The sequence below is a fragment of the Chaetodon trifascialis genome, chromosome 3 (genome assembly GCF_039877785.1).
Source record: "Chaetodon trifascialis isolate fChaTrf1 chromosome 3, fChaTrf1.hap1, whole genome shotgun sequence".
Taxonomy (NCBI): Eukaryota; Metazoa; Chordata; class Actinopteri; order Chaetodontiformes; family Chaetodontidae; genus Chaetodon; species Chaetodon trifascialis.
The window spans coordinates 12132773-12158188 of NC_092058.1; the positions used below are offsets into that span (position 1 = coordinate 12132773).

The following is a 25416-nucleotide window of genomic DNA, read 5'->3' on the forward strand; positions in this document are numbered from 1 at the left end:
CTTCTTTTTTTCTTTGAGAGTGATACTGTCATGTCTCCAAGTGATAATAAAGTTACTGTAATCAACATCTCTGTAAACCGAATAACAACATACAATTAAAAGAAATGACAAAAAGACAGATAAACAAGAGGAAAGTATTGGTCTCTTAGCAGAAGTAAGATGCTTGCTGGATTATTGACACTTCCTGTAAAGATGAATGCTAAGAGTTACTGATTTTTACAGGTAATCCCATAATGTTCAAGTAACAGGGACATTAATCACCACACTGATGCTACAGGTTATGAGGCATGTATCAGAATGATATCATGGATGTTAAGGTTTATTAAAGGTTAAAATTTCATCACATGTAACATGGCTATTTTAAAGTAGGAGAACTTAAATTTGAGAAATAATCTCTTTTTTGGAGAAGTTATGAAAGTTATTTTCTCTGGTTGTCAGTGCTCATCTAGATTAATGTCATAATTTCTCTTTTACATTTTAATGTAATATTTTGCATTTTTGTACTGAATGTATGGATTTAGACATGTCTGTTCAAAGTCTCAGGAAACTTAAATCAGTCACAGGAAAACGCACATCTTTTATGTCTTTTAATCTCTGCATGACTGGGTTGATACAGCACCAGTCAGTGAATTATTGCTTATCAAGTATTAAATTCCTCAAGAGAAGTGTGTGTATGTATGTGTGTGTGTGTGTGTGTGTGTGTGTGTGTGTGTGTGTGTGTGTGTGTGTGTGTATGTGTGTGAATGACTGAGACAAATGTGGACTTTGCTCTGTTGTCATAAATGAAAGGAGTGCCTCGAGATAGCATGCTATGTTTATGTTGTCCCTCACACGGTCTGAAAGTGATGTTTAAATCCCCGCAGACGACACGCTTCCACGCAAAGCTTTGGGTTGGCATAAAACAAAAGTAGGGATTTTAAAGACACCTCCACACCAGCACATTTGTTCATTTCAATTACTAGAAGCAACTGTTTTCAGTGTTCTGAGAAGTAGTTTGCTGTGGCTGTAAAGGCTAAACATGATGACTGCATGAAAGGCAGGAAGGTGCTGAACTGCTTTGTATCTGTATAAATACACAGATAAAAAGAGAGTGACACACTCAGGTTCAGCCCACAGATAGTTAACCATTTTTGCCTCTACACCGCCAACGTCGTGGTGTGTTTACTATAATTCGGCTCTTCTTATTGGTATTGTGAACGTTTTCAGAAAAGCCACCTTTGATTCAATTTCATCAGATGACACTGAGACAGTGTTGACACAGCTTAGCCTTAAGGTCATCAATTTGTTTTCTATATTAGGATTAATTATTAACGTCAAGGCTGATCATTTCAGTAGATTTTTTTGCTGCAGAATTGGATTTATTTTAACAAAGAAACAAAGTTTGCGCCACAAACAGGTTGTTTGCTCATGAAAAATCCATCTCTGTTAGTCTTGTCTTCCTGAGTTTATGCGCTGATTATATTGTAATTAATGATTATCTTATTTGTGATTCTATTTCAACATTTTTCTGAACAAATATGTTTAAACTACTTTGATTAAAAAGTTTAGTATGCTGTATGAGTTTCTTTTTTTTTTGGTTTTTATGCAGTGAACCAGTTGTTACCGTTACATCCGTTCTCTCTCTCTCTCTCTCTCTCTCTCTCTCTCTCTCTCTCTCTCAATAATCTCTGGCAAGATGTTGTGGCGAGAAAAAACACTTCAATCACGACAACTTCTGGCATCTGAGAAGTGACTCATGTTTAGGGCGACATCAAAGCAAGTTATCAGTTCTCTCCTTGTGACGCTTTGTATTAAACTCATGTCCGCGTGAGCAGAGAACACATTTTAATGCAATGTTCAAACATGATGGTTCTTGTGCCGTGTTATCAGTAACATTTGTAAACACATCTATTTCTCTAACATTGCCTCACATCCATTTTTTTCACTGCTCTGTCTCAAAACGATGGCGTTCGCCTGCCTAACACCTGTCTTACAGCAACAGAAGTCAGATTTGTTTCTGCTCTCTTGGCTCTTCTTCAGCAAACAAAACACATCAACGGGCTATTTACTGTGACCCTAACTCATTGCCTCCTCCACTGGTCGTAGCATGCTCGACATCATGACAAATGATGTCTGATCACAATCTATAAGGGCTGAATTATTTTCATTATTGACCGTGTAATGGGGCTGCACGGTGGCGCAGCAGGTAGTGCGCGTGCCTCACAGCAAGGAGGTTGCCGGTTCGATCCCCGGGTCAGGCGGGGCCTTTCTGTGTGAAGTTTGCATGTTCTTCCCGTGCATGCGTGGGTTCTCTCCAGGTACTCCGGCTTCCTCCCACAGACCAAAAACATGCTCATTAGGTTAATTGATGACTCTAAATTGTCCGTAGGTGTGAGTGTGAGTGTGAATGTTTGTCTGTCTTTGCATGTGGCCCTGCAATCGGCTGGCGACCGGTTCAGGGTGTACCCCGCCTCTCGCCCATTGTAGCTGGGATAGGCTCCAGCCCCCCGCAACCCCGGTATACAGTAGATAATGGATGGATGGTCTATGAAATAGTGAAAAAAAGCCCATTACAATTTCCTGAAGTCAAAATTGATCATTTCATCAGAGTGCCATTGGTAATTCACCTATGAGCACACAAACATAAAGACACACGTCAACAGACACAAATATACACACACACTAATATGAAGTGGTTTCCTCGCCAGTGCACTTTAACATAGATATTATTCAACAGACAGTAGGGATATTTAACAGCCTTTGCCCTAATTTCCCATTTAGAAAGATGTGGGAGCAAACAGCAGCTCCTCAGGTCAAACCCTCGGTCTCTAGTGGGAACTAAGACTGACTCAGACTTTATGTGCACATGCTTCTCCGTTGGTTCACTGGATGTGGCACTGCTTGAGACATCACCAGTTCAGGTCTTGTAAGGATGATGTATGTAATCCACCCCCTCAATTTAAAATTGGCCAATAATGGTTAAATGCCAAATGATCTTGGAAATGAAACAGGAACAAAGCCTGTAAATAGCTTTCCCTCTTTCTGGAAACTTTTTGTACCTCTTGTACCCAAAATGACTGCTTAGCTTACGTGCTCTTTCCTGTCTTGTGTGTATTGTGGACATTTCAACATCGCAAGAAAAGACTTTTAGGATTAAGACTAACTGTTGGTTTAGCATAAAGTGATCTCAGATAACGAGTTTGGCTGGGGTTTGCTGAACTCTAAACAAGACAGAGCTGCTAACTTTACCATCAGCTCTGATATAGTATCAATCAGGACCAGGTTCCACAGAGTGGGGGAACCACACGTTCTTTGGGGGTTCATGTTTTGTACTCCTCTCAGCTTGTAGGAAAAGGTTGCGTAAGCACAAACAGCTACCAAAATAGAGACAGTAATGTTACGTTGGACAGACTACCAAACTTACAAAATACAATGCATTCCTTAGAGATTCGATAAGGTAATGGCCAATGGGTGGGGTCGTTTGTCCACTTTGATGGAGGCGGACTCAAAGTACGCCCAGTCACTTGTTAACTGCTCCATTACAGGCCACATAATGAGAACCATGAATGAAGTACTCAGATGACATTAGGTGATAGTGCCCGTGGGAAAAATCAGCTACAGCCAACAATTAAAAGTAATATTTGACAAACTGAAATGTCAAAAATGTAATCACACAACTAGAACCTAAGAAAAAGCTATAGAAAATAATTGATAATATAGTAATGATGACCTAGAAATATAATAATCTTTGATGTAAGAGTAAGAACTTTTTGCCCTTTTTCAACATGCCAAAAATTAAAGCTTATACTACAGCTCACAAAGACACTGTTTAATCCATTTCTTACACTTTGCTCATGTAATTTTGGTGTCTGAAAAGGCTAAAAATAAAACACCACCCTCTAAACTCTTTACATGCCCAATATCTTAGTGCAGCTCATGCAAGTGCTTAACGTGTGGAGAAAACCAAAGCTCCACAGTCCTGCTGTGCCTACTTACAGTTGATTGGACAATCACTGGGAGCGGGTTAGCAGGCGATCAATTGTTGAGCCAGCCCTGACTCTTATTTTGCTCTTGTCGAACCTTCATTTAACCTTCCTTTTCCACAGACAATTCTAAATCGGTTTCTTTTGCGTACACCATTCCCAGCACACGAGTTTACAGTACGTTCTGTGAATGAGAGTTACGTCACGAGTTGTTTTGTTCTTGTCCAGCTAAACAGCAGCTGGAGGCAGCACACTCCCGTCTTTTCCTCTCCACTTCGAGGAACAGGGCATGACCCTTCCCACATTGTACCTCTCCCTCTTCCTACCGTGTTACCGTCCTCTCGCTCCCCGTCTCCGTCAAAACACAAGCTTGGCTATAAATCTTTCACACACTGAGACCACGCTCATGTAAAGAGATAATTAACCTTTGCGACATCATCATAAATGACAGTTGCACAGAATGAATCAGGTGTTTATCCCCTCTGTCATCCTCCGTCTCTTTCTAACCTTCGTGCCCCTTGTTCAGTGCAACACCTCCTGGGCTTTGAGGTGTGTGTGAGTGTGTGAGACATAGACAGTTTCTGATTTGGTTCCCCTTTCTTCAATGGAAGGACCGCCCGGGACGGTGCTTTGTTTATGCTGTGCACACCTATCCTCATACACATGCGTCTTCCACAGTGACAGCATGTAAATGTGTGTGTGTATGTGTGTGCGTTTGTGTGTGTATGTGAGTGTGAGGCCTTGACAGCATACAACACTCCTTCCCCTTATCCAGTGAGGAAGCGCTTGAAGCTCAAGAGACTCATCAGCCATTAACTCATAACTATTTAAAGGAATTGGGGGAAAGTTCATGTCCTCAGATTATTGTTAAAACTACAGATTCCCAGAGAGCAGCATATGGAGCGTGCGTGTGAGTGTGCACATATACACACACACACACACAAGTACAAATATATACTACAACTGTGGGTACTCGCTCTCTCTCCCTGTGTGTGTATGCTGACCTGCTCATGTGTGTTGCCCATATCAGAGTCAGATAGTAAATGTTTAAGTTCCAGTGTGCTTACATGCCCTCACATGTGCAAATATATGTAACATGTTGGGTGTGTTTGTCCTTAAATGTCTCTGTTTGCATGAAAGGGTTCAATATGTTTATTTACAGTCCCCCAGAGTGCTGTTCACTGGACCTCTGTCACCATGCCGTCCTATAATACAAGGCCCACCTCACGTCCCAGTCACATTATGACTCTGACAGCAATGTAGAACATATCCTGAACATCAGTGTGTGTGTGTGTGTGTGTGTGTGTGTAAATCTGGCAGGAAAAGCCCTCCCGTCACAATGGATAATTAAATTATGCGACAGTGATCAAAAGCTGGGTCGACCGATCAAAGAGATTAGATTAGCCCCTTTTGTTTAAACACTGAGACAGAGTGAGCATGTCATAGCTAAAGCATTTTTTTTTTTTGCTAACAACATCATAGAACATGATGTTCTGATCGTTGAGCTGATTACAACCATGATTTGAGTGTCATGACTGAACAGACTGAATCCAACCAAGTGTGTTCATACCGATGACAGTCAGGAGATAAAATCATATAGTGTGTGGTGTCTAATGATTCTTATCTTTGTCTCCCAATTCAGTCGCTGCTCGTCGTTTTCATTCAGATTCTTATTTTGTATTAAATTGTGGGAAATAAAACAACAGTATAAAACAACAAAAAGAAAACCTGCTGAAAACAGCAAGCAAACTGCAAAGTAGCGTGATATGCTGTGAGTGAGAGGGTTACTGATATCTTATTATCCACTTAACCAGGTTTTAGCACAGAGCTGCAGCTCAGTGTAAAGGAATAATCCAACATTTTAGCTAATTTGCTTATTCGCTCTCTTGCTGAGAGTTAGATGAGAAGAGCAGCTCTCATGTCTGTGTGCCAACTATTGAGCTTGAGCTGTAACTCCGCACGCAAGCCCAAGTGTCCTTGAAAGCCATTGTGAATGCTCCTGACTGACTTCTTCGGGGAAAATAATCAAGCAAACAGATCCGGGAACGTGTGCCAACAACGTGGTTAGCTCTTTACTTCATTTTCACATTTCATTTGGATTTGGAATAAACAAATCAGGTACAGCATGTTCATTGCTGATCTTTAGACATAAGAGTGGTATTGATCTTCTCATTTAACCCTCAGCAAAAAAGAGCATCTCACTTTTGTATTTGTAATCACAGCCTTAGGCTGAATCCCATTTCACCCCTTGGCCCTCCCCCTTGGCCCTACCCCTCCGTTTTGCGCGTTCACGTGGAGGGGTAGGGGTGTCCCAATTCCCATTATGACGGAGGGGTAGGGGGAAGTGGTAGGGCTATGTACCCCTCCAAACGGAGATTTTTCCGAGGCACACTCCAAACGGAGGGCTACGACAGATTTCTCAGAATGCCTTGCAAGACCGGTATTTTCTCCATGAACGAAGTTTTAAAATGTACGAAAACCACTTTATTGTCTATTTTAACGTTGTTTCAATGTGTAGTGGTCATTTTCCTCGTAAAAAAACCCCCGAAAAAAATCGATAGTAGTCAAGGCTTCAGTTACGTGGTTACCGTTGCCAGGCTGAATGCCACTAGCGGTGCTCTGTGGGCAGCCTGATAATCTGCAGTGATAACGTTATCAATAATAACTTTGGCAACCTCGCTGCTGGTATTCAGTTACATTGACAGCGTTGTGGGATACAACATGCAGGAATGTCATACACAAATCGAATGTGACGGTAGCATTAGCTTGTCGCATCTGCCTACGTAAGAGGCAGCGGCGACTACTGATGACGTACGCGATTGTCGAAGGGGTGTCCCAATTTGGAGGGGTTGACTTTCGGCCCTACCCGTTGGCACTCCGTTTCAAGGGGCAAGGGACAAGGGGTAGGGCTAAGGGGTAGGGGTAGAAAAGAGAAATGGGATTCACCCTTAGTGTTATCTCTGCATTTACGCCACTGGTCAGTATGTTCCTGTCAGTGCTTTGCTCATTGGTGGAAACATGCGGTTTGTCCAGTCTTCATAGGTTTCATCTATTCTTCAGTCCTGTCTCCAGCTTCATAAGCCGTCTGTGCTCTAGTTCCACGTTTCCACTGAAAAACATGACGCAGCCCCTTGGTGACAATGGCTAGAGAGTTGGCAGCAAGAATCACAGTACTGTCTTAAATCTTACTGCATGTTAGCTCAGTTTGGCCACGTCGGAGGTGAAGTCATAGTAAAGAAGCATACGTCCATGTTTACATCTGAGAGCACAAATGCTTTTTTGTTCACCTTGACACGTTGAAAACCGCTTCTAGGCGCTCATCACAGGATGCTGTGTTGATCACTGGAGTGCAGCTCATGTTATGGTTAATTGATGATGGATTCTCTTTGGCTTATGATTAGTGTCAGCATACGCAAAAATGCACAACTCAGTGAACAGAAACACAGAACCTTATTTGTCAAATGGAAAAACAACTGTATGATATGATCTTCTGACTCATTTTTTTGTCTCCACACCTGAGGTTTTTCAGATGCAGTTTCAACTTGTATCTGAGGTTTATGTCAGTCGAGGTTACTGTACTGTAGATGGTGGTAGATCTGTCATAGTGGAGGCAGCCTCTTTCTGTGAGCCTTGAGGTTAACATTTGCATAGCCTCGAAATGGCCCCAAAGGAATACATTATTTTACAGTTAATGGTGATCAAATTTAGTTTCGTGAACATCCGGATAACATTTCAGTCACCATATCAAGCCAGACGCCTCGCCTAGCCAGACACCTCATCTAAACATCATTGACTGTTTTCTTTGGTCTTAATCTTTCAAAGGAGTGATGACTTTCCCTCTTGAAAAACGTGTAGTTCAGCATTCTTTCTAATTGGCTGTGCGGTGTTGGAAGAATTGGTTATTGTCCCAGTGCTCAATTGAGAGTGGAGTGGTGAAAGCTACTGTCAAGCTAATGTGAGGCCACTTGACCTTACCTGTGTAACCTTGACCCCTTTGGGCAAAATAACAGCGGAGTGAGTGAATGATTGACATCAGCAGAGGAGCTGAGTCTCTCAGTGTCTGAATTGTTCAGCCAGTCAGCCAATTTCCTTTATAATTGTTTCACTTTTTCCCAGAGCACTTTTGTTACACAAGTTATTTTTTTTTTATTTCTGTGCATCCCTGTATAGTCACGTAATTTATGTACAAATGGAAACGCAGGCAAAAACTTTCCATTGTCACAGCTAATAAGAAGAAACCACTTCTCTCTTGTTTCCCCTGGGAACATGTGAGCATTACTGCTTATTTACGTAGTAGAATTTGAACGCATTTATAGCAAGAGACGAATAACTCTACTGAATGCTGCGATGTCTCAGTTTATTTATTTATTTATTTTGAAAGGACAAGGCACAGTGATCTCTGTCAATGTGTCACTGTTAGCCAAAAAGCTAATTTTTTCCCAACCAGATCTTCAGTCAGCCCTTGAAAATGACAACAAAACATACACCTTGTTAAATAAAAACAATATAATGTAGACAAAGCATACAACACACACACTGAGATATAATTATTAGAGATAATTTGCCCATTATTATTCCAGATTGTACTGTACTGTATGTGCCATTTTGAATGAAAAAACACCAACATGAGCTAGCTGCTACACTGCTAAAATCTTTTCGGCCTCAGATAAAATTAGAGCAACGAAGGACACGGTGAGCGTCTGTCTCCAGTTTATAGATAACGGCTCTCATCTTCTGGTTAGAAAGTAACAGTTATTATGTTATTTTTAACTAAATCGGAGAGGCAGCAGACTTGTGTTAATATTGCATGAGGAGGCAGAAGTAAGTGCGTCACCGCTGTCACATCGACACTGAGTGACTGAACGGAGGGAGAGAAGTGCAACCAGAGAGGCATGATGAGGTCGCCTGTCAGAGTGTAGCAACAGGAAATCATCTGCATCTGATGTCTACCACCTTACACACGCACGCGCGCACACACACACACACACACACACACACACACACACTTGCACAGGAGAGAATAACAGATTCAAGGAAACACTGTTAAGCACGTGGGCACGTATACACAAGTATGTACTGTACGCAGCGACATGCAGACATAAAAAATTAGGAATGAAAGACACACACACACACTCACTCACTCACTCACTCACTCACTCACTCACTCACTCACTCACTCACTCACTCACTCACACACACACACACACACACACACACACACAGACCACATGATAGTTAGCTGTCTAAACTTCTGCTGAGCCCAGACTCTGTCAGAGAGAGAAAATGTGTGTGTGTGTAGTTCCCTTTCTAGCGGTCATCACTTCCTGAGGAAAAGCATGACCACACACACACACACACACATGCATGCACGCACACACACATACACATTCATAGGCACACACACCAGTCTCCGCTGTCACCACCACTGTCACTTGGTTGCTGGTCAGTGAGCCGACGCTGAACACTCTGAACTGTAGCGGGAGAAACAGGGTGAGTGGACTATGCTGTACCCTGCTGAGTGTGTGTGTGTGTGTGTGTGTGTGTGTGTGTGTGTGTGTGTGTGTGTGTGTGTGTGTGTGTGTGTGTCACTGTCATTCAGTTCATCATGCTGAATCAATGCATGAGCTGCGGATAGCTACAATGAATGCAAAGACCGGTCTACTGTCACATCTGATAAAAGGCTTTATGTTGTCAGATAGTTGCTGTGAATGCGCTTGTGCTTTTAAAAAGGATACGTGCTGAGTTGATTTCGACTTTTAGTCTTTTATGAGCTGACTTCACTGCTTATCAGTGAGATACTGTAAGTCAACCAGTTCTGTCTGATATGCAGTTAGCCTTGTCTCAGACAGTTTATTACCACGCAAGGTTAACTGGGTTTGTGTTTGGCAGTTGTGAGCTGAAAAACCTGCAGTTCATAGATTTTCTTTTTCTGTTTCTTCCCCAAAAGGGCCAAATGAGCGAAAGGAAATCTGTAACTAGGTCAGTAGAGGTAGCCCCATGTTCTCCCTATTCTTCTGTTTTATTTTGTGTCCTTGTGTGCGTTCTTTTGTGAATGCATGAACCAGGTGCTCTTTTGAAATAAAGACACAATGCATGAGTTAGCATTAGTATTGATGATGTGATGATGATATTTTCGGATTAAAGAATATCTTCAGCTATATAAGAATTCAGAGTGTGCATGTTTGTAAAATCTACAGGCGACTGAAAAAAGCATGTCTGTGCTACATAAGTGCTACCTTCCTGTGAGTCTGACCTCAGGTTCACCTGATGTTTCACAGTGCTCCACTTTCCAAGCTTTGGAGGTTGAAATACAAAAATCAGACAATTTGTTGGAAACTGTATTAAAAAATCAAATCAGAGACAGAGGTTGTCTAGGTGCTTTTTTACTCACAGCTGTGCCAAACAGACAGAGATTGTGGTTTCTAACCTCCCAGTGTACCAAGCTTTCAAGTTTCATGAGTAAAGTCAGTACCAACTGACTAAGTGGGTTTTCAGACGTGAGGGGACTCTCGGTCTGTCGAGCGGGCAGTCCGGACCTCTCGTTGACACTGTGTGCACACGGTTTTCCATTGCTCTCCTGTTTGATCATGAAGGTGCAGAAGGGGAAGGCCCTTTCAGGTAATTCTGCCTGAAGTGGCTTCACACCCCCAAAGTTAAAAAAAAAAAAAAAAAACTAATTTCCTGAAGAGTGAGGCAGGGTGGCAGCTTTTCAGCATTCACACTGCATGCAACTTTTTATAACTAGAACTGTATCGATATAGATATAGATATAGATATAGATATAGATATAGATATATACAAACACACACATATCTATATATATGTATAAATATATGGAGAGAGAGAGAGAGAGAATCAAAACAGCAGGGTGGAACAAAATCTAAAAAATATTTACTGTGTATACTGTGATGGATGAACAGCTTACAAACAGGTAGTAAAATAAATACTTATACTGTGATGTGTACAGGTATTTACAGGTAATAAATATATACATTATGGTGAGATGTCAACAGCTCGTGAAGAGTAATGTGGAGCCAGTGCAGTAGAATATATACTGTATGTACAGTACCAGTATGCACTACAAGTATGGCAGAAGTATAAAGCAGTAAAGTGACATCTGTATATCAGCGTGGTGTGAGTTACATGTCACTGCATTCATAAAATCAGCTACTCACAGGTAACTCACCAGACAAAAACCAAGCACACTTAATCTTTTCGAAAAAATTGTGGGGACTGTGAGGCAGACGTGCAGGCGGGCATATCTTTGTTTTAGTCACCGACACTGAGCCACATGCTGTTTTACATGAAGAGGTCAGGAAGTCACCAACTCTCTCTCTCTCTCTCTCTTTATGTGTCACATGCACACACACACCCAATCATATACACGGGCCAACTTTCATAATATAAAAGGCTTACTTTGCAAACAAAAAAAAGAAACGCCTTCTTCTAGAGGGGAAATACTCTGCAACATGTCATTTTGTCAGTAGGATATTATAAAGGCAACAGCAAGAAAACCTGTCAAGATTTAGACTGAGCTTAATTAAGCACGTGCAGCTCTACCAGAGGGCACATATTTACACCTGCTTGTGGTTGACTTCACTAAGTTAAGATGTATTCAAACAGCATCAAAAACGTGTTCTTTCCCTTTGCACACATTATATTTATATTGCAGAGTTCTCATGAAGCAAGCCATTTAATTCACAGCAAAATTTGTTCAAATATAAAAACACGTGCCTTTGATGGAGTGATTGTCTGCTTTGACATTAGTGGGGCAGTTCTCACCCTCAGAAAGGGAGCATAGCTTTTATTCAAACAGAAAAGATAAGAGTGGTAATGCCTCTGAATGCAGTGGGGCAGGTTCTGCTCTTTGTCTCTCACATAAATATACCAGACAGGCTCCTGTCTTGACTTCTCTCCTTTCCTAAACTAGTCTTCACCTTGTGCATTTGCTTTGTTTGACTGTTAAATGACTTAGTGTGTAGGAGTGTTGGAGGCTTCTACACCCTCGGAAAAAATGATGATGATACTGGATATTTTCTGACTTATTCATGATGAACTTTTTGCATTCTTAGTCTTTTTCTTGAGTTTTTGTTGAGCTTGCTAAGTGTTTTCTTTCTGGGGATTTTATGCGTGGTAAAAAGCTGGTTAAACTGGCAAAAAAACCTCAGTCAATTAAATTCAGTAAAACTCCACAAATGACTTCACCCACTTTCTGTGCAGTAACCCGATCCCCAGCCTTTGCTTCAGTCCGTTCTGGACCGAAATATTGCTGCTGTGAAGAAATACGAATGTTAAAAAACATTACATTAGTTTTGCAACCTTGTCCCTGAAGGAAAGATTTCACATCTCTCTGTATGACCTCTCAGTTTCACCTCTTTTTTTTTCCGAGCCGCTGCTTCCAAACTGGGAGAACATCATTCCCTCTCCTGAAGTTAACATTGCAGGATTATAATTTTATTGGATAGTCCAGCTTTTGTTGGTCAGTGTGCGCGTTTATTAATTTCAGTCCTGGCTCACGTAACATCCATTCAAAGATCCTTACAAGATTTTACATGAAAAGGAAAAGCCAATCATTGCATGTGTTGGCTCACACACACACACACACACACACACACACACACACACACACACACACACACACACACACACACACACACACACACACACAGGCAGTGTTAGTCCGGCCCGTCAGTACAGTAGCTTGCCAGACCTGCCTGCCAGTTTGCCGTTGGCCTTTTGTTATTATGTCATGATTGAGGCAATAGCTGATAGAAAGTACTCCTACACGCTGTACTCTCACCTGGAAGACAAGTTCTGACATGTGGAAATCTGAGAACTGGCAGGAGACACCGGCGTAAATGTCACGCACGTGCTCACACACACACCTTTGCAAACACAATGCACACTGCATAAAGCTTAGTAATCATCTGTCACCTTTTATAATGTCTGACAGGCTGTTTGCCCACACAGCACTCACAGATACAAACATGTTGAATTCAGTAGATTTTGTGCTGCAGTGTTTCCGTGAACGCTCTCAGGAGAGAAGTTACAGTACAAACTTGTTTTTTCGCGACATGATTTAAGCACCATGGTTTAACTGCCAGGCTGCAGCCTTCCTTTTTGTCTTCTTTTCTTTTTTTTTGTGCTGAAGAGCCTGCTAAGCATCGAGCATGAATTTCCTATGATAAGGGGTTTTTCTTGATGCCTCTAGGGTGCAGTTTGACTTCTCCAAGTGGTCAGGGGACCCGCTCTCTGTCACCCCTTCCACTTTATCTCTCTCACTCTGAATCTCTAGAGCTCCTTCTCCCACGAGATTTCTGTCTCCGTACGATGACTTGATGCCAACCAGGATGCAAGTCGCTCCAATGCTCCATCTATTTTAGTTTGGATTGGCTGGCAACTGACCAACAAATGGAAAAATAACCAGGTTTCTCTGGTTATTAATAGTCAGCATTTTCCCCTGCAGCAGCTTCCAAGACAGTGGAAGCTACAGCCTGCACACACACACACACACACACACACACACACATACACACACACACACACACACACACACACACACACTCTCTCTCTCTCATTCTGAAACAATGTCAGCGTCGATGTGAATTTTAAGTGGATCCCCCGCTGATTTTTGTTGCCACAGTCCAATCAGGTAGAAAGGAAACAATATGTAGTTGAGAAGGGAGGATGTTTGCTCCGCAGGGATGTTTTGCCAAGTAATTTGGAGCCATTTCAAGCCATTTCTATACCTGGTGCTACTGTGCCATGAGAGTGTTGCTATTTTAGTTTTGTCCTGTTGCATAATTCATCACATTCTTTGTTTCATTTTTTTCTTTTTTTTTTTAACAAATCAGGCACGCGAGGTTGATTAGAGGAGGTTTATTTTGAGAATCTGTGTTACAAAAGGTTGTTTCGCAGGCCAGGTGGTGCGCAGACCTTTTAGTCTGTCGATTATTTATAAACCGTTGCTTTAGATTAAATCAAGGTCATAATTCAAGCACAGCTTCCATCATCTTAACAAGCAGAAAGAAGTGTGGGAAGACTAAGCAGTTGTAAGCGTTTATGTTTAGAAAGACACATGTATCAGCCTTGTCCTTCCTACTGTAGAATAATCACTCTGCCTTCAAATTCATCATTTCGATTGTTTTTCATTAAAGAGAGCAGCGAATTCCATCAGAGGCCAAAACCAACAATGAATCGATCTATTAACAAGAACTGTCTGACCGTCCAAAGCCTGGTGCAGCTTATTCAGCTTCTCGCTTATTATTATTCTGCTCCATAGGCTTCCATCGTTGTCCACAAGCTATTGAAAATACAGAAATGAACCACATAGTTGCTCTGGCTGACTTGTTCCTACATGACGATGAACATGGGCACTGTATTTTATTTTGGTCTATCCAACATACGCCGTCTTGCTGTGGTAAATATTCACTAGTGCATCACATATGTGTCTGTCCATAGTCTAAAATAGTTACCAACAAATACGCTTATTACAACTGTTTAGTACACTTTGCTAAAAACTGCAGTGCCAAGCTGTTTGAAGAAAAGTGCCAAGCTGTTTTAAAAACTACGTGTGTTAACCATTTAAAGATTTATGTTGTCAGTCGGAATGAGTGGGTGTGGGGTTCAGTGGGCAGGGGAGGTCGCAAAGTTTTGGGTGACAGAGTAACATCACAACACATCAATATCTTAACCTTTGTTAATTTTATGTAGCCTTAGCATCTTCTAGCATCTTCTCTGTCTGGCCCTAGTTTATAAAAAATATATGAGCTATACTATTGGTAAAACATTAAATGTGTTCTCTTTGTACTGTTTTGAATTGAGTCATAAATGATAAGGAAGTCATCACACCCTGTTTTGTTTATGTTTCATGCAGTGTTTTGGAATCAGGGTTGTACAAACTTACCCCTGATTATGTGGTCTTGCATGTGTGGTTTGCTTTTATGTCCTGTAGTAACCTGTGATTAATGGACTTTGACCATCTCAGCAGATTTCTCCCCTCTAACTTCTGATCTGAGTTAGATATTAGAGGCTGAAAAGCCTTCATTCATTTGTATTAGAGAGTCGAATAGGAATGAATATCTAGAAGAAGCTGTGTGGCAGCAGACTTTCCAAAAGATGATTAAACTAATTTCTGACTTCATTAATTTTTCTCGTAAGTAGCAGACTTTTGTTCTGCTTATGTTTTCCTTCGTGTCAACAAATTCAATGAAAAAAAAATCAAAACCAATAATGAATTGATCCTACTGTTGTCATGTAGTTAAACTTTTCATGGCCTAACTGGAAATATTTAATGTCATGTAATTTCACACATAAGTTTATCTTAAAAACATTAACATTAATTTCTTCTCTTTTTAACGTATTTTTCTTTCCTCATCTGCTTTGATGATAAGACTTGATGATATGTACACGAAATCAAGAGCAACATGTATGGGCTGTTTCAAATAAAAAGTTTAATAACAAAAAAAAACCATTAACATTAAATGGAAATGAATCAAGCATGGCATACATTCTGGCTGTACACTGATTGTTTTTAGAGGTGTGTAACACTATTAGAAATACATCAGTGAACCACGCACACAGGAAAAAGGACAAAGTCCTTTGGCATTTTTTTCTTGAAATATGACTCGATAAATCAATAACTACTAAAACACTTATGGGAATAACTGCAGGTTAATTTTCTGTTTATCATCAGTCATCATTGCACATCAGACTCAGCAGACTGCCTTCTGCTTTATAGGATTTCTCAAACTTAATAATTTATCAAAATTTTAAGTGTAATCTTGTCAGTGTACTCATTCTCTGTTGGAAGAGAAAACACATTTATGAGTCACACAGCTATGCTGGTTAACATGTTCCTTCATTACAATTTACATTTATTTTGAGTCAGTCACACGTACAATGCATCATCCTGCTGCTGTTAATACTTGCTAAGGCTCCAAATCCAAAACTAGTCCCCACGAAATGCAATATTAACACCAGGCCAAGACACCATATTTCCAGGAAATAAGAATAAAATCCCTCAAAGGTGAAACCTAGATTATAATGAACAATCATTAACATATTTCAGTGCTCAGAAGGTGCCATCCGTTGTACTCCAAAAGGAGACTCTTACATCCTCGGCCCCAGACAGACTGAGGCTCAAACACTCGGTGCTCTCTTAGTGCTGCTCGGTTAATCACGCAGCCAGCCACCCAAACAGCAACAGAGGAGGACCGTGTTTTGAGCAGAAGAGACGTTCCTCAGTGCCAGAGTTCGTCTTGTACTCCCTGTGACACTATCTGCCTCCCTGTTTACTAGATAACAGACAGACTGGAGGAATGAGGTGGGGGTACTCATCATGGTGTTGAGTGTGTGTGTGTGCGTGTGTGTGTGTGTGTGTGCATTGTTTACATTTTGGGCTTTTCTGAGTCGTCATAACTAATCATTAACATAATGTACAATGCAGCCTGTTGGCTTGTCTGTGTGTATTTTCATCGTCATCCCTCTTTCTCTCTTCTTCTGCTTCTTTTCTTTTTTGATATAATCCTCCTTTTCTCTCTCTGTCTCCAACTTTTCCGCTTCCTCCCCTCCTCCTAGTTCTTTTAGTGCTGTTTTCTTTTAACAAGGCCACATACAGTCAACAAAGGATATTGCATCAGCTGTCGCGTCACTGCTTCATCTGTCTCCACAGAAGACATGGTGGACACCCAGCAGCTCCTAGCCTGGCCTGTCGGTTTCAGTCTGAACGCTGTGGACCTGTCAGAGCTGGACGACAGCTCCCACTCCCTCGACATGAAACATTTGTCCACGTTAGACTACGCCTCCATCTCCTCCTCCACAATCCAGTCCTCCCTGTCTCCCTCGCTGGTATCCTGCATCTCTCCTGGAGGTGTGACCTATGACCCCAGTCCTCCGCAGAGCGAAGAACACCTGACCAACATGGACTACACAAACATGCACAGCTACAGGACAGAGCTGGACACACACAGTAAGTCCACTCTGTGTAATGAGTTAACCATAACTAAATCAGTTTTCTTTGCACTGATTATTTGCACATCAAGCTTAGCAGCAAAGTTACCTTACATGGCGCAGAAACTGAATTATTTCCAACTTGTTCGAAGTAGCTGAAGTCTTTGCATAAGAAAGTGAGAATACAAAGTTTGTCATTCAGAGAGTTCTCTGGATCTTGATTTTTTACGTGTGCTGAAACTAGGTTTAACCAACAGACCATTAAACCTGAACCTGCACGTAAGGTGAAGTAGGTGAAGGTTTAGCTGTGTCTGCCTACTCGGTGTCCTGCCTGCCTGATGATGTCTCTCCTATCAGACTCGATCAAGCTGGAGCCGGGGTCGCCTCCACAGTTCTCTGACAGTCCAGTGTTCTCCAAGATCCAGGACGATACGCCGGCGGCAGCGCTAAACATCGAGTGTCGCGTGTGTGGAGACAAAGCCTCTGGGTTTCACTATGGCGTCCATGCCTGCGAGGGCTGTAAGGTAGGACCGAAAGAGTAAAGATGAAAATAAGATGTATAGACAAACTGGGAGAGAATTTATAGCAGTGGCTTAAAACACTACATTACATCAGACTATGGCTGTAACCAACAAATATCTCAAAGAGTTCCTGCTTTCTGGGTACTTTGGATGGGCAATCACCCAGCCAGTCACCCAAATCTGTGGACAACCTGTCATATTGTTGTTCAACTTTCAAAAAGAATTATGGACCAAATCTGTTTTTTTTTTTTGTTTTTTTTTAAGAAATTTTGGCCATCAGTCAATTAAAAGATGCATATTATGTCTTAAATTGCAGTGCACGCTCGTGGAAAACAGAGTGATGCTGCCCGCAAAAAGTAATGCTCGGGCTGAAGAAGAAAACAATCGACAGCCATTCCACCTCAGAGTCATGTCAGAAAGTGGTAATGGGTGGAGCAATTTTCTCTGCCAGTCATCTTTTTTCTGTCACCGGGTTTCACTCTTCAGTGAAACATGTTAGTGGAATAGATAATTCTGTAATGCATGGAGAGATGCAAGTTACGCATTTTTTCATTCTTTTTGATGTCTGTCACTTTAACCACAAGCCCCATGCATTTTCCACTCAGCGAGTGCTCATCAAAGCAGCCAGCCCCTTAAACTCTGTCTGTTTGTCTGTCAGTGCAGAGTATAAATAACTAATAGAGTGTAGGTGAAGTTTCACACATATTTCCATTTTCTTTGAAATATTGAGACATTATGCGAAGAGGAGCTATAGATTGTGACATTGTCCTCCAAAAACATATGAGATGGATTTTCAGAAGCGGCAGCAGTACCATGTTTGATTTTTTTCCTTCCAGCCCCCCGCAGGTCTGAAGTGACTAATCATTATCAAAAGCCGCTGTACATGCTGTGTTTCTGTCACCTTCAGCAAGTCTCTGCAGTGTAAGGAAAGCTCAACCTGATACTACATTACTGAAAAGAGCAATTAAGTATTACATAGTGTACGCAATTACACTGGGTGACATGCTTCTTTATTACCGTGAACATGGGCGCTGTAGTTTATTTGGATTCTGTCCCACATACAACAAACTGCCTTGTAATTACTTGCTAGTAAATCAAGTCTGTGCCTGAGTGCAGTCCTCAACGAAAACACTACTGCTGTGTAACAGTTTCTTAAAACTGCAGTGCAAAGGGGTTTTTTTTGGCGTGTATCAAAAATGAAAGTACACATTTCTAATGATTTCCTTGTTTAGTAAAAATGAAACACATCAAGAGCAACAGACAGGAGAGGGATGCTGGAGAGTATCGAGACACAGACTGACATATTCTGATGGGATTTGCTGATGATAAGTGACAGAGAATATCACCAGCCTTTTCCTTTGAAAGGCTCAGCTTCCTGTTGTTTGTGTGTTTACTCAAGCTTGTGATGTGTTTTAAAGCTTTACATTGTGGTGGTACTGTAGTAGACTTCATTGTCTCGAAAGGTGTTTTTACTATTTTGACAACCTAATTTACATTTTGGAGAAACAAAGTGTTAGAAACAACTTACGGTGTAATACAGTCAAATCCAGCACAGCCAGTAGTACAGCTTTGATCATTACCACAGAGTTAAATCAACACCTCTATGACACTGTCAGGACTGTTGTGTTGGATTTACTACAAGGTACAGTGCTTTCTGTTTTCCTGTCCTCTTAGCTTAAGTCATACTGTACCTTCAGAGGCTGAATGAAGGTAAGGTACAGTAGTCATTGTTCTGCTGAAGTCTCAGGGGAGACTCACCAGAAGAGGGGGTCAGCCAAGCAGGCAAACACTTAATTGTTTCAAACAGAAAACATTCTTTATTGAGGTGGAGTCTTGACCCCCTTTAACTTCCTCCTTCTTTAAATAACGTACGATCAAAAATGGAACATCTGTGGATCGCAGGAATGCAGATGCCAAACACACCAGTGTTCACATAGAGTCCAGATGTGGATTTGTATGTTTAAAAAAAAAAAATTGTAAATCTCATTAAGTTTACAGACCTCAGGTTCTTCTCTTGGTGTCTGTTCTGCTCTTTTCAGTTCATCTTTCCATCAGCTTATTTTCTCAACATAGACAAACACCACAGCCTCAGCCATGAGCTTGGGAGTTTGACCATGACTGCATGTTTAATTGCTGAGATAAGTGATGATCTTATGGCCAAATTGGTGATAAGCTTGAAAACATCAAAGCACAAATCCACCCTAAAAGGCAATCTGCTCTTATACATGCTCGTTGGCAGTATGATTGACTTCCTCACTGGTTAGAACGAGCCAGATGTCTAATCTGCATTTATCAGTCAATATATGCCGCATGGAGATACTCCACCAGCAGTGGATCTCTTTTGAAATTTTTTAAAATAATTTGATAATTAATTACCATTCATCTTTTCTCTTATCTGTTTCTCCTGCTCCGGTCTTGTTTTCGCTGTAATACAGTTAAAGATGTTTTATGTATCTGCAGGAGCAAATTTTATAAGGACATCTTCAGTGACAGTATCTGAAGTAATTGTCTCTATTTCTTTCTCTCTTCGTAGGGTTTCTTCAGACGCACTATCAGGTTAAAGTTGGTGTACGATCACTGTGATCTTCACTGTCGCATTCACAAGAAGTCCCGCAACAAATGCCAATACTGTCGCTTCCAGAAGTGCCTCAATGTCGGCATGTCACACAACGGTAAGATGCTGATGCTGACTTACTTACTCAATCAGTGTACAATCACAGAATGTGAATCAATCACATTCAATTACATGAAAATTCAGCATTTCCATTTTGCCAATGAAAAGCTTAACTACATGACAGTAACAGAGGTCAGAGCTCCTGCACATTCATTTTTTTTTTTTTCATTCTCACTATGAATAAACAGGCATAGATTAAAAGACTGATTCTTCTTTGAAATTGTGGCCCAGTAAACGCCTCCTTGCAGACCAACTCTCCTGCCTCTGATACCCTCTGAGAAGAACAGATACATCTTCACCACACTGCAGCCAATTTGGTCTTTGAGGTGTGGTGGTAATATAAGCAGCGACATACACCACTGCCTTATATGTCGCCATTTGCTTCCTCTGTGGTCTTCGGCCTGTATGGGTCATGCTTCAGTTCCCAGCAGTTGTGCCGTGTACCTGCCACCCCATCAGACTCAAAGATGACATTGTGGTTGAGGCCAAACTTAATGCTAACATAGCGTCAAACTCGAAAAGCAGCAAAAAGCGGTTACGATGTTTGGTAAAACTCTCGATACTTGTGCTGCTGTCAAGCTGAAGGAGTGAGGCAAACTCATCACTAGACTGGTTTTCTTTGCTCACCTGCGTATTTAAAGCTTAAATCAGTTTTTCATGAATGTGTTATCAAGACGTACATCTGAATCTGGAGTGTGGTGACAACAATTCCCTGAGATATTTTAACTGTACCATTGTCAGCATACAAATATACACGCAAGAATATTTTAAAACTCAAATCAAATGAAATCTACGTGGTGCACCCACACAGGTGTTTTCACCTATACACACCAGGTCAGGGCAGGACTGCACCAACCACCGCAAGGCTGCTGACACCTCCCACGCTGAGCTGCCTGTGGGCTGAGCAGTTGATGCTGTCAACCCAAATGCAGTTCACTGCTGCATTTGATCAGAGGTTTCATTTGCCTTAAAAGATACCCTGCAATTCACATTTATAGACATACTACCAACCTTTTACTGCACTACGTAGTGGTGTCATAGTTCATTTGTTTGCACCCGATAAACTTTGCCTTTTGCATTGCCTGCCATCTGCCACATAGTCTGTCTCTCTTCCCGCTGGTTTGAAGTAAGTATAGTTAGACACTAAATACAAAGTTATCAGACCACAGCACCTCAGGAGCTCCATAACAGAAGTGCGGTATAAATCGAAAAGAAATCATGTACCTTTGTTACCTTGCATTGGCTACTGGAGTACATCGAGTCTGTCGTGGATCTCATCGCTGTGTAGGCATGCACAGGCCGTGCTTTATTGACATCTCGAAGACACAAAGAGCTTTTACTCTTTATATACAAACTTTGGTGACTGAGCTACAGATTCTCAGCATAGGTTTGTACAATTTGAGTCATAAAATCACATTCGCTTTGCGTCCAACAAAAGTGCTTCCCACTCTGCGGTGATGACAGATGTGATAGACACAATGTCTGATGTAATAGATAATTCACGAACAAAGTTCAAAGAAGTGCATCGCAGTTTCCATGGCTGACAGCCCAAATTTGTACGACCTGTCACATAGTCTGATTAAAGGCAGTGAGAGATAAAGGCAGTATTTACAGAGTTGCTAGTTAATGAACTGCAGTAAATGCGTTTATATAGCACTTTTCTTGTCTTGCCAACTACTCAAAGCAGTTTACAACATGAGTCAATATTCACCCATTCACACACACGTTCATACACTGGTGGCAGAGGCTACCAAGCAAGCTGCCCCTTGGTCATCAGGAACGATAAGCATTAATACACACGCACATTCACACACACCAATGGCACAGCGTTTGGGGTTCAGTATCAGTAGTAATCAGAAGGGATCAACCCACCGACCATTAGTCAGATTAGTGGATGACCGCTTTCCCTCCTGAACCACTGCTGCCCCTAGTGTGATGTGGTCATACAAGATTTGGCCTGGTACTCACGTGCAAGAAGCTGGCAGGACGGGAAATAACGTGGGCAGCAGTCAGTCCCAACACCTCTTACAAATCAAACCAGCTTGACACCGGAGGGCCTCATGATTTTTGAAGTTGTGCAGAAGGAAAGAGGCGGGTCCAACTTTGGGTAATTTAATTTTCACATCTATGAATGATGCATTGCATCGTGGGATTGTTTGCAGAAAGCTGTGTACTTGCCATGAACAGTACTTTTTTTGCTCCAGTGTGGAAATTTCTGAAGGCACAGTGAAAACGGGGCTCTGTGATGTGTGCTGAGGTCTTCTGCTTAAGTGAGAATACATACATTTTTTTCCAACATGGATGAGTTTAACTCGAATCAGATTACTGAGAATATGAGGGTCAACACCAAACATGCTTTATATTTGCAGCAGGCTACTACCTTCTACTACAATTAGTTTGTTTCTCCACTCCTACCCCCTCTCCTTGCCTCGTTCTTCCCTCATATCACTCTTCTGTTCTGGTACAACTTTGCGAGCGTGCTCTGTGTGGGTTTTTATTTAATCAATGATTGACATCTCAGAGTACATAGACCTCAACTGATTTGTCCAACCTGCTGTGTCACCGCTGTCGGCTCATTGCCAGTAGGTGGAAGGGCCACTTGGGTTTGTATTCATTTGCTTAAGGTGTGCATTCATCACACCGACAGCATTACACAATCATGTACACCATGCAGTAAATGCGCAGCACAGGGTTGAATAAAGGGATAATTAATGACTTCCACTCACAGAGAAAAGAGGGTTGCACCATTTCGTAACTCAGCCTCAGATTTCAATGAGATTGCAAAGAACTTTTTAATTTTATTCACCACAAAATCTAGATTATTATTAAACCTATGCCAAGCATAATGCCACTTGAATATTTTTTTTATTAACTTGACTAACAGATAAATTTGAAAAATAATATGTATTGTCTTTAATCGAGACATTTTTGAACCACATTTTTAAAGTGGTGTACCTCTTTTGCAATCATTATAGCAGCTAAACATAAAAGTAAAACCACTGCACATCAACTAAAAAGTGACATCAATACACCTTAAGATGTGGATGCAATTAAACTTCAAACAGCATCTGTAAATGATGGTATCAGACCTGGCTCTTTCATTGGGTATTTGTTAATGTGCAATATGACATGACTAAACATGGAGGAGAAAAGAGACTTGGTTTTAAAGTTTATGAGACAAGTTTTCACTTTCATTCACTAATAATTTTAAGCAAGCGCCTTATTAGAAGGAAGTATTTTTTGCAATTGCTTTGTGAGACACACCTCATAAAACCAAAGGTGGAACATTTGTGATGTGTTTTTGCCAATTTTCCCTTTCACTTTCCCTTTTTCTTTGTTGTATCCCATGAAAATGTTCAGAAAAGTCTTAAGGTTAGGATTAATGGATATAAGTCTGCGTAATGTCCGCAAGAGTGGCCTGATTTTGTGTGTGTGCACGTGTATTTATTTATGTTATTCTTGCTTACAGTATCTCTCTGCATGTGCTGTTGTATACTGTATCTGACGGCCTGCCACCCTGTCTCTACATATGTGTATTTTTGTGCTAACGTGTGTTTCTGTCCGCCCGTTTCCTTTCCCAGCCATTCGTTTTGGCCGGATGCCTCAGGCAGAGAAGGAGAAACTGCTGGCTGAGTTCTCGTCTGACATCGAGCACATGCACCCTGAGGCAGGAGATCTGAGGGCTCTGTCCCGGCATCTGTACGAGGCCTATCTCAAATACTTCCCCCTCACCAAGGCCAAGGCCAGAGCCATCCTCTCTGGGAAGACCGGAGATAATGCGGTGAGCAGCACTGCCTTAATTCTACTTTATTTTTATATATGTAGTTCTCTGTACCATGAGGAAAGTGCTGCATATTGCTGGCATAAGCCAAAAGCATTTTAGTTAAATTTCTACTGGATATCACAGTACAGTCGATTACGGGCACATTCACAGCATGAGCAGCTTAATTTTGTGGTTAATGTCAATGAAACTTTGCCTGTTTTGCTGATGGTTACATTTAGATACAACATGTATCAGTCATAGATATAGACCGTATAAATAGTGGACAGAGATTCTGGCTCTGAAAACTGAAGCCAGTGCAGAAGGGCCTTAAACTTGTAGAGGCCAGCAGGGGGTGAACTCCACTGGTTGCAAAATGAAGTCCAATCGTATGTAAGCTTATGAGAAAATGAGCCTATTTCTCACTTGATTACCTCAGTAAACATTTTCTTAATGAGTTTGTGGCCTCTATCTCTAGATGATAGATGATGATTGATATTGTTTAGTAAATTATGGTCCCATTTAGAATAGACCATAAAGCAGCGTTTATTGTAAGGACGTGGCCACCACGGCATGTCCTCGGGTTGTCAGTTAGATCCAATCAGGATAGAGGAGTAGCGATGTGTATCCTCCCCAGCTCCACACTCTTGTCCAAATATGGTTATATATTGATGGTACAGGCTGTGGTTATAGATTATATTCACAGGATACTTTACATACAGTCTGTACAACAGGTTTTAGACTGATCTGAGCTGCTGGATCAATTGCTACATCCCTGGTGGCTTTGACCTATATTTTAGATGATTTGCATTAAAGCTGCAGTAGGTAACTTGTGTAAAAGTAATTTTTTGTCAAATTTGCTAAAACTGCCCCTATGCCCAGACAGCAGTACATCACACATGTAATCTGTGGAAAAAAAAAAAACAAAAAAACAGCTCCATTGGTCCCACCTACTGCTCCTACTGTGATTTGCAAGAATCCACCGTGCCCGACACTAAACAACCAATCAGAGCCAGAGGAGCGTCTGAGGGAGTGTCTGACATCTGTCAATCACTACTCACACACGCCCCCTCCCTCCACTCATGCTGCTGGCTGCTGCTCAGTCAAACAGCTCTGTGAGCGGCATCAGGAGGCTAGTGAAAGCTATGGCGGAGCAACAGCCACCCACAAAGAAGAAACTGCCCAAACAGCACACGGCTAAGACAACAAATAACCATAAAGCTAATATGGTGATTGTTACAGTAACACTCCGCAGCGCGCACGTTATGTTAGCGACTGTGATGTAGCAGCTGGGCAGAGTTAGCATGTTTCCGATGCTAAGGCTAACGTTTCTGGTTGTCACGGCAGCCGCGAAGGGAGGAGGGGCTTGGAGGCAGGGCATGAGTGCAGCGGAGAGGGAGGGGGAGTGACGTGGAACTTGTATTGGTTCAAATTTTCAGGCTCAGTCTGCTCTCTTCTCGATCTTACATACTGCAGCTTTAATCCCACCCTGGGAAATATCACAAGGAACCCAAACAAACACACAGTTTACATTCATACTTGAAAATG

General features: G+C 41.6%; 1 protein-coding gene across 4 annotated transcripts in view; it reads left to right on the top strand.

Annotated features, from left to right (window-relative positions):
* pparg (peroxisome proliferator-activated receptor gamma) overlaps window positions 1-25416 on the top strand; it is a 32885-nt gene that overhangs the window by 2025 nt on the left and 5444 nt on the right. For 3 of the 4 annotated variants that reach the window (XM_070958498.1, XM_070958500.1, XM_070958497.1), the window contains exons 2-5: window positions 16636-16932; window positions 17271-17437; window positions 19968-20106; window positions 23690-23889. In XM_070958498.1, coding sequence (XP_070814599.1) covers window positions 16641-16932; window positions 17271-17437; window positions 19968-20106; window positions 23690-23889 — 798 coding nt within the window. In that variant the 5' untranslated portion in view covers window positions 16636-16640. Of the gene's footprint in view, window positions 1-9338; window positions 9453-16635; window positions 16933-17270; window positions 17438-19967; window positions 20107-23689; window positions 23890-25416 lie in introns of those variants that run through there. The other variant, XM_070958499.1, reaches the window with a different exon arrangement.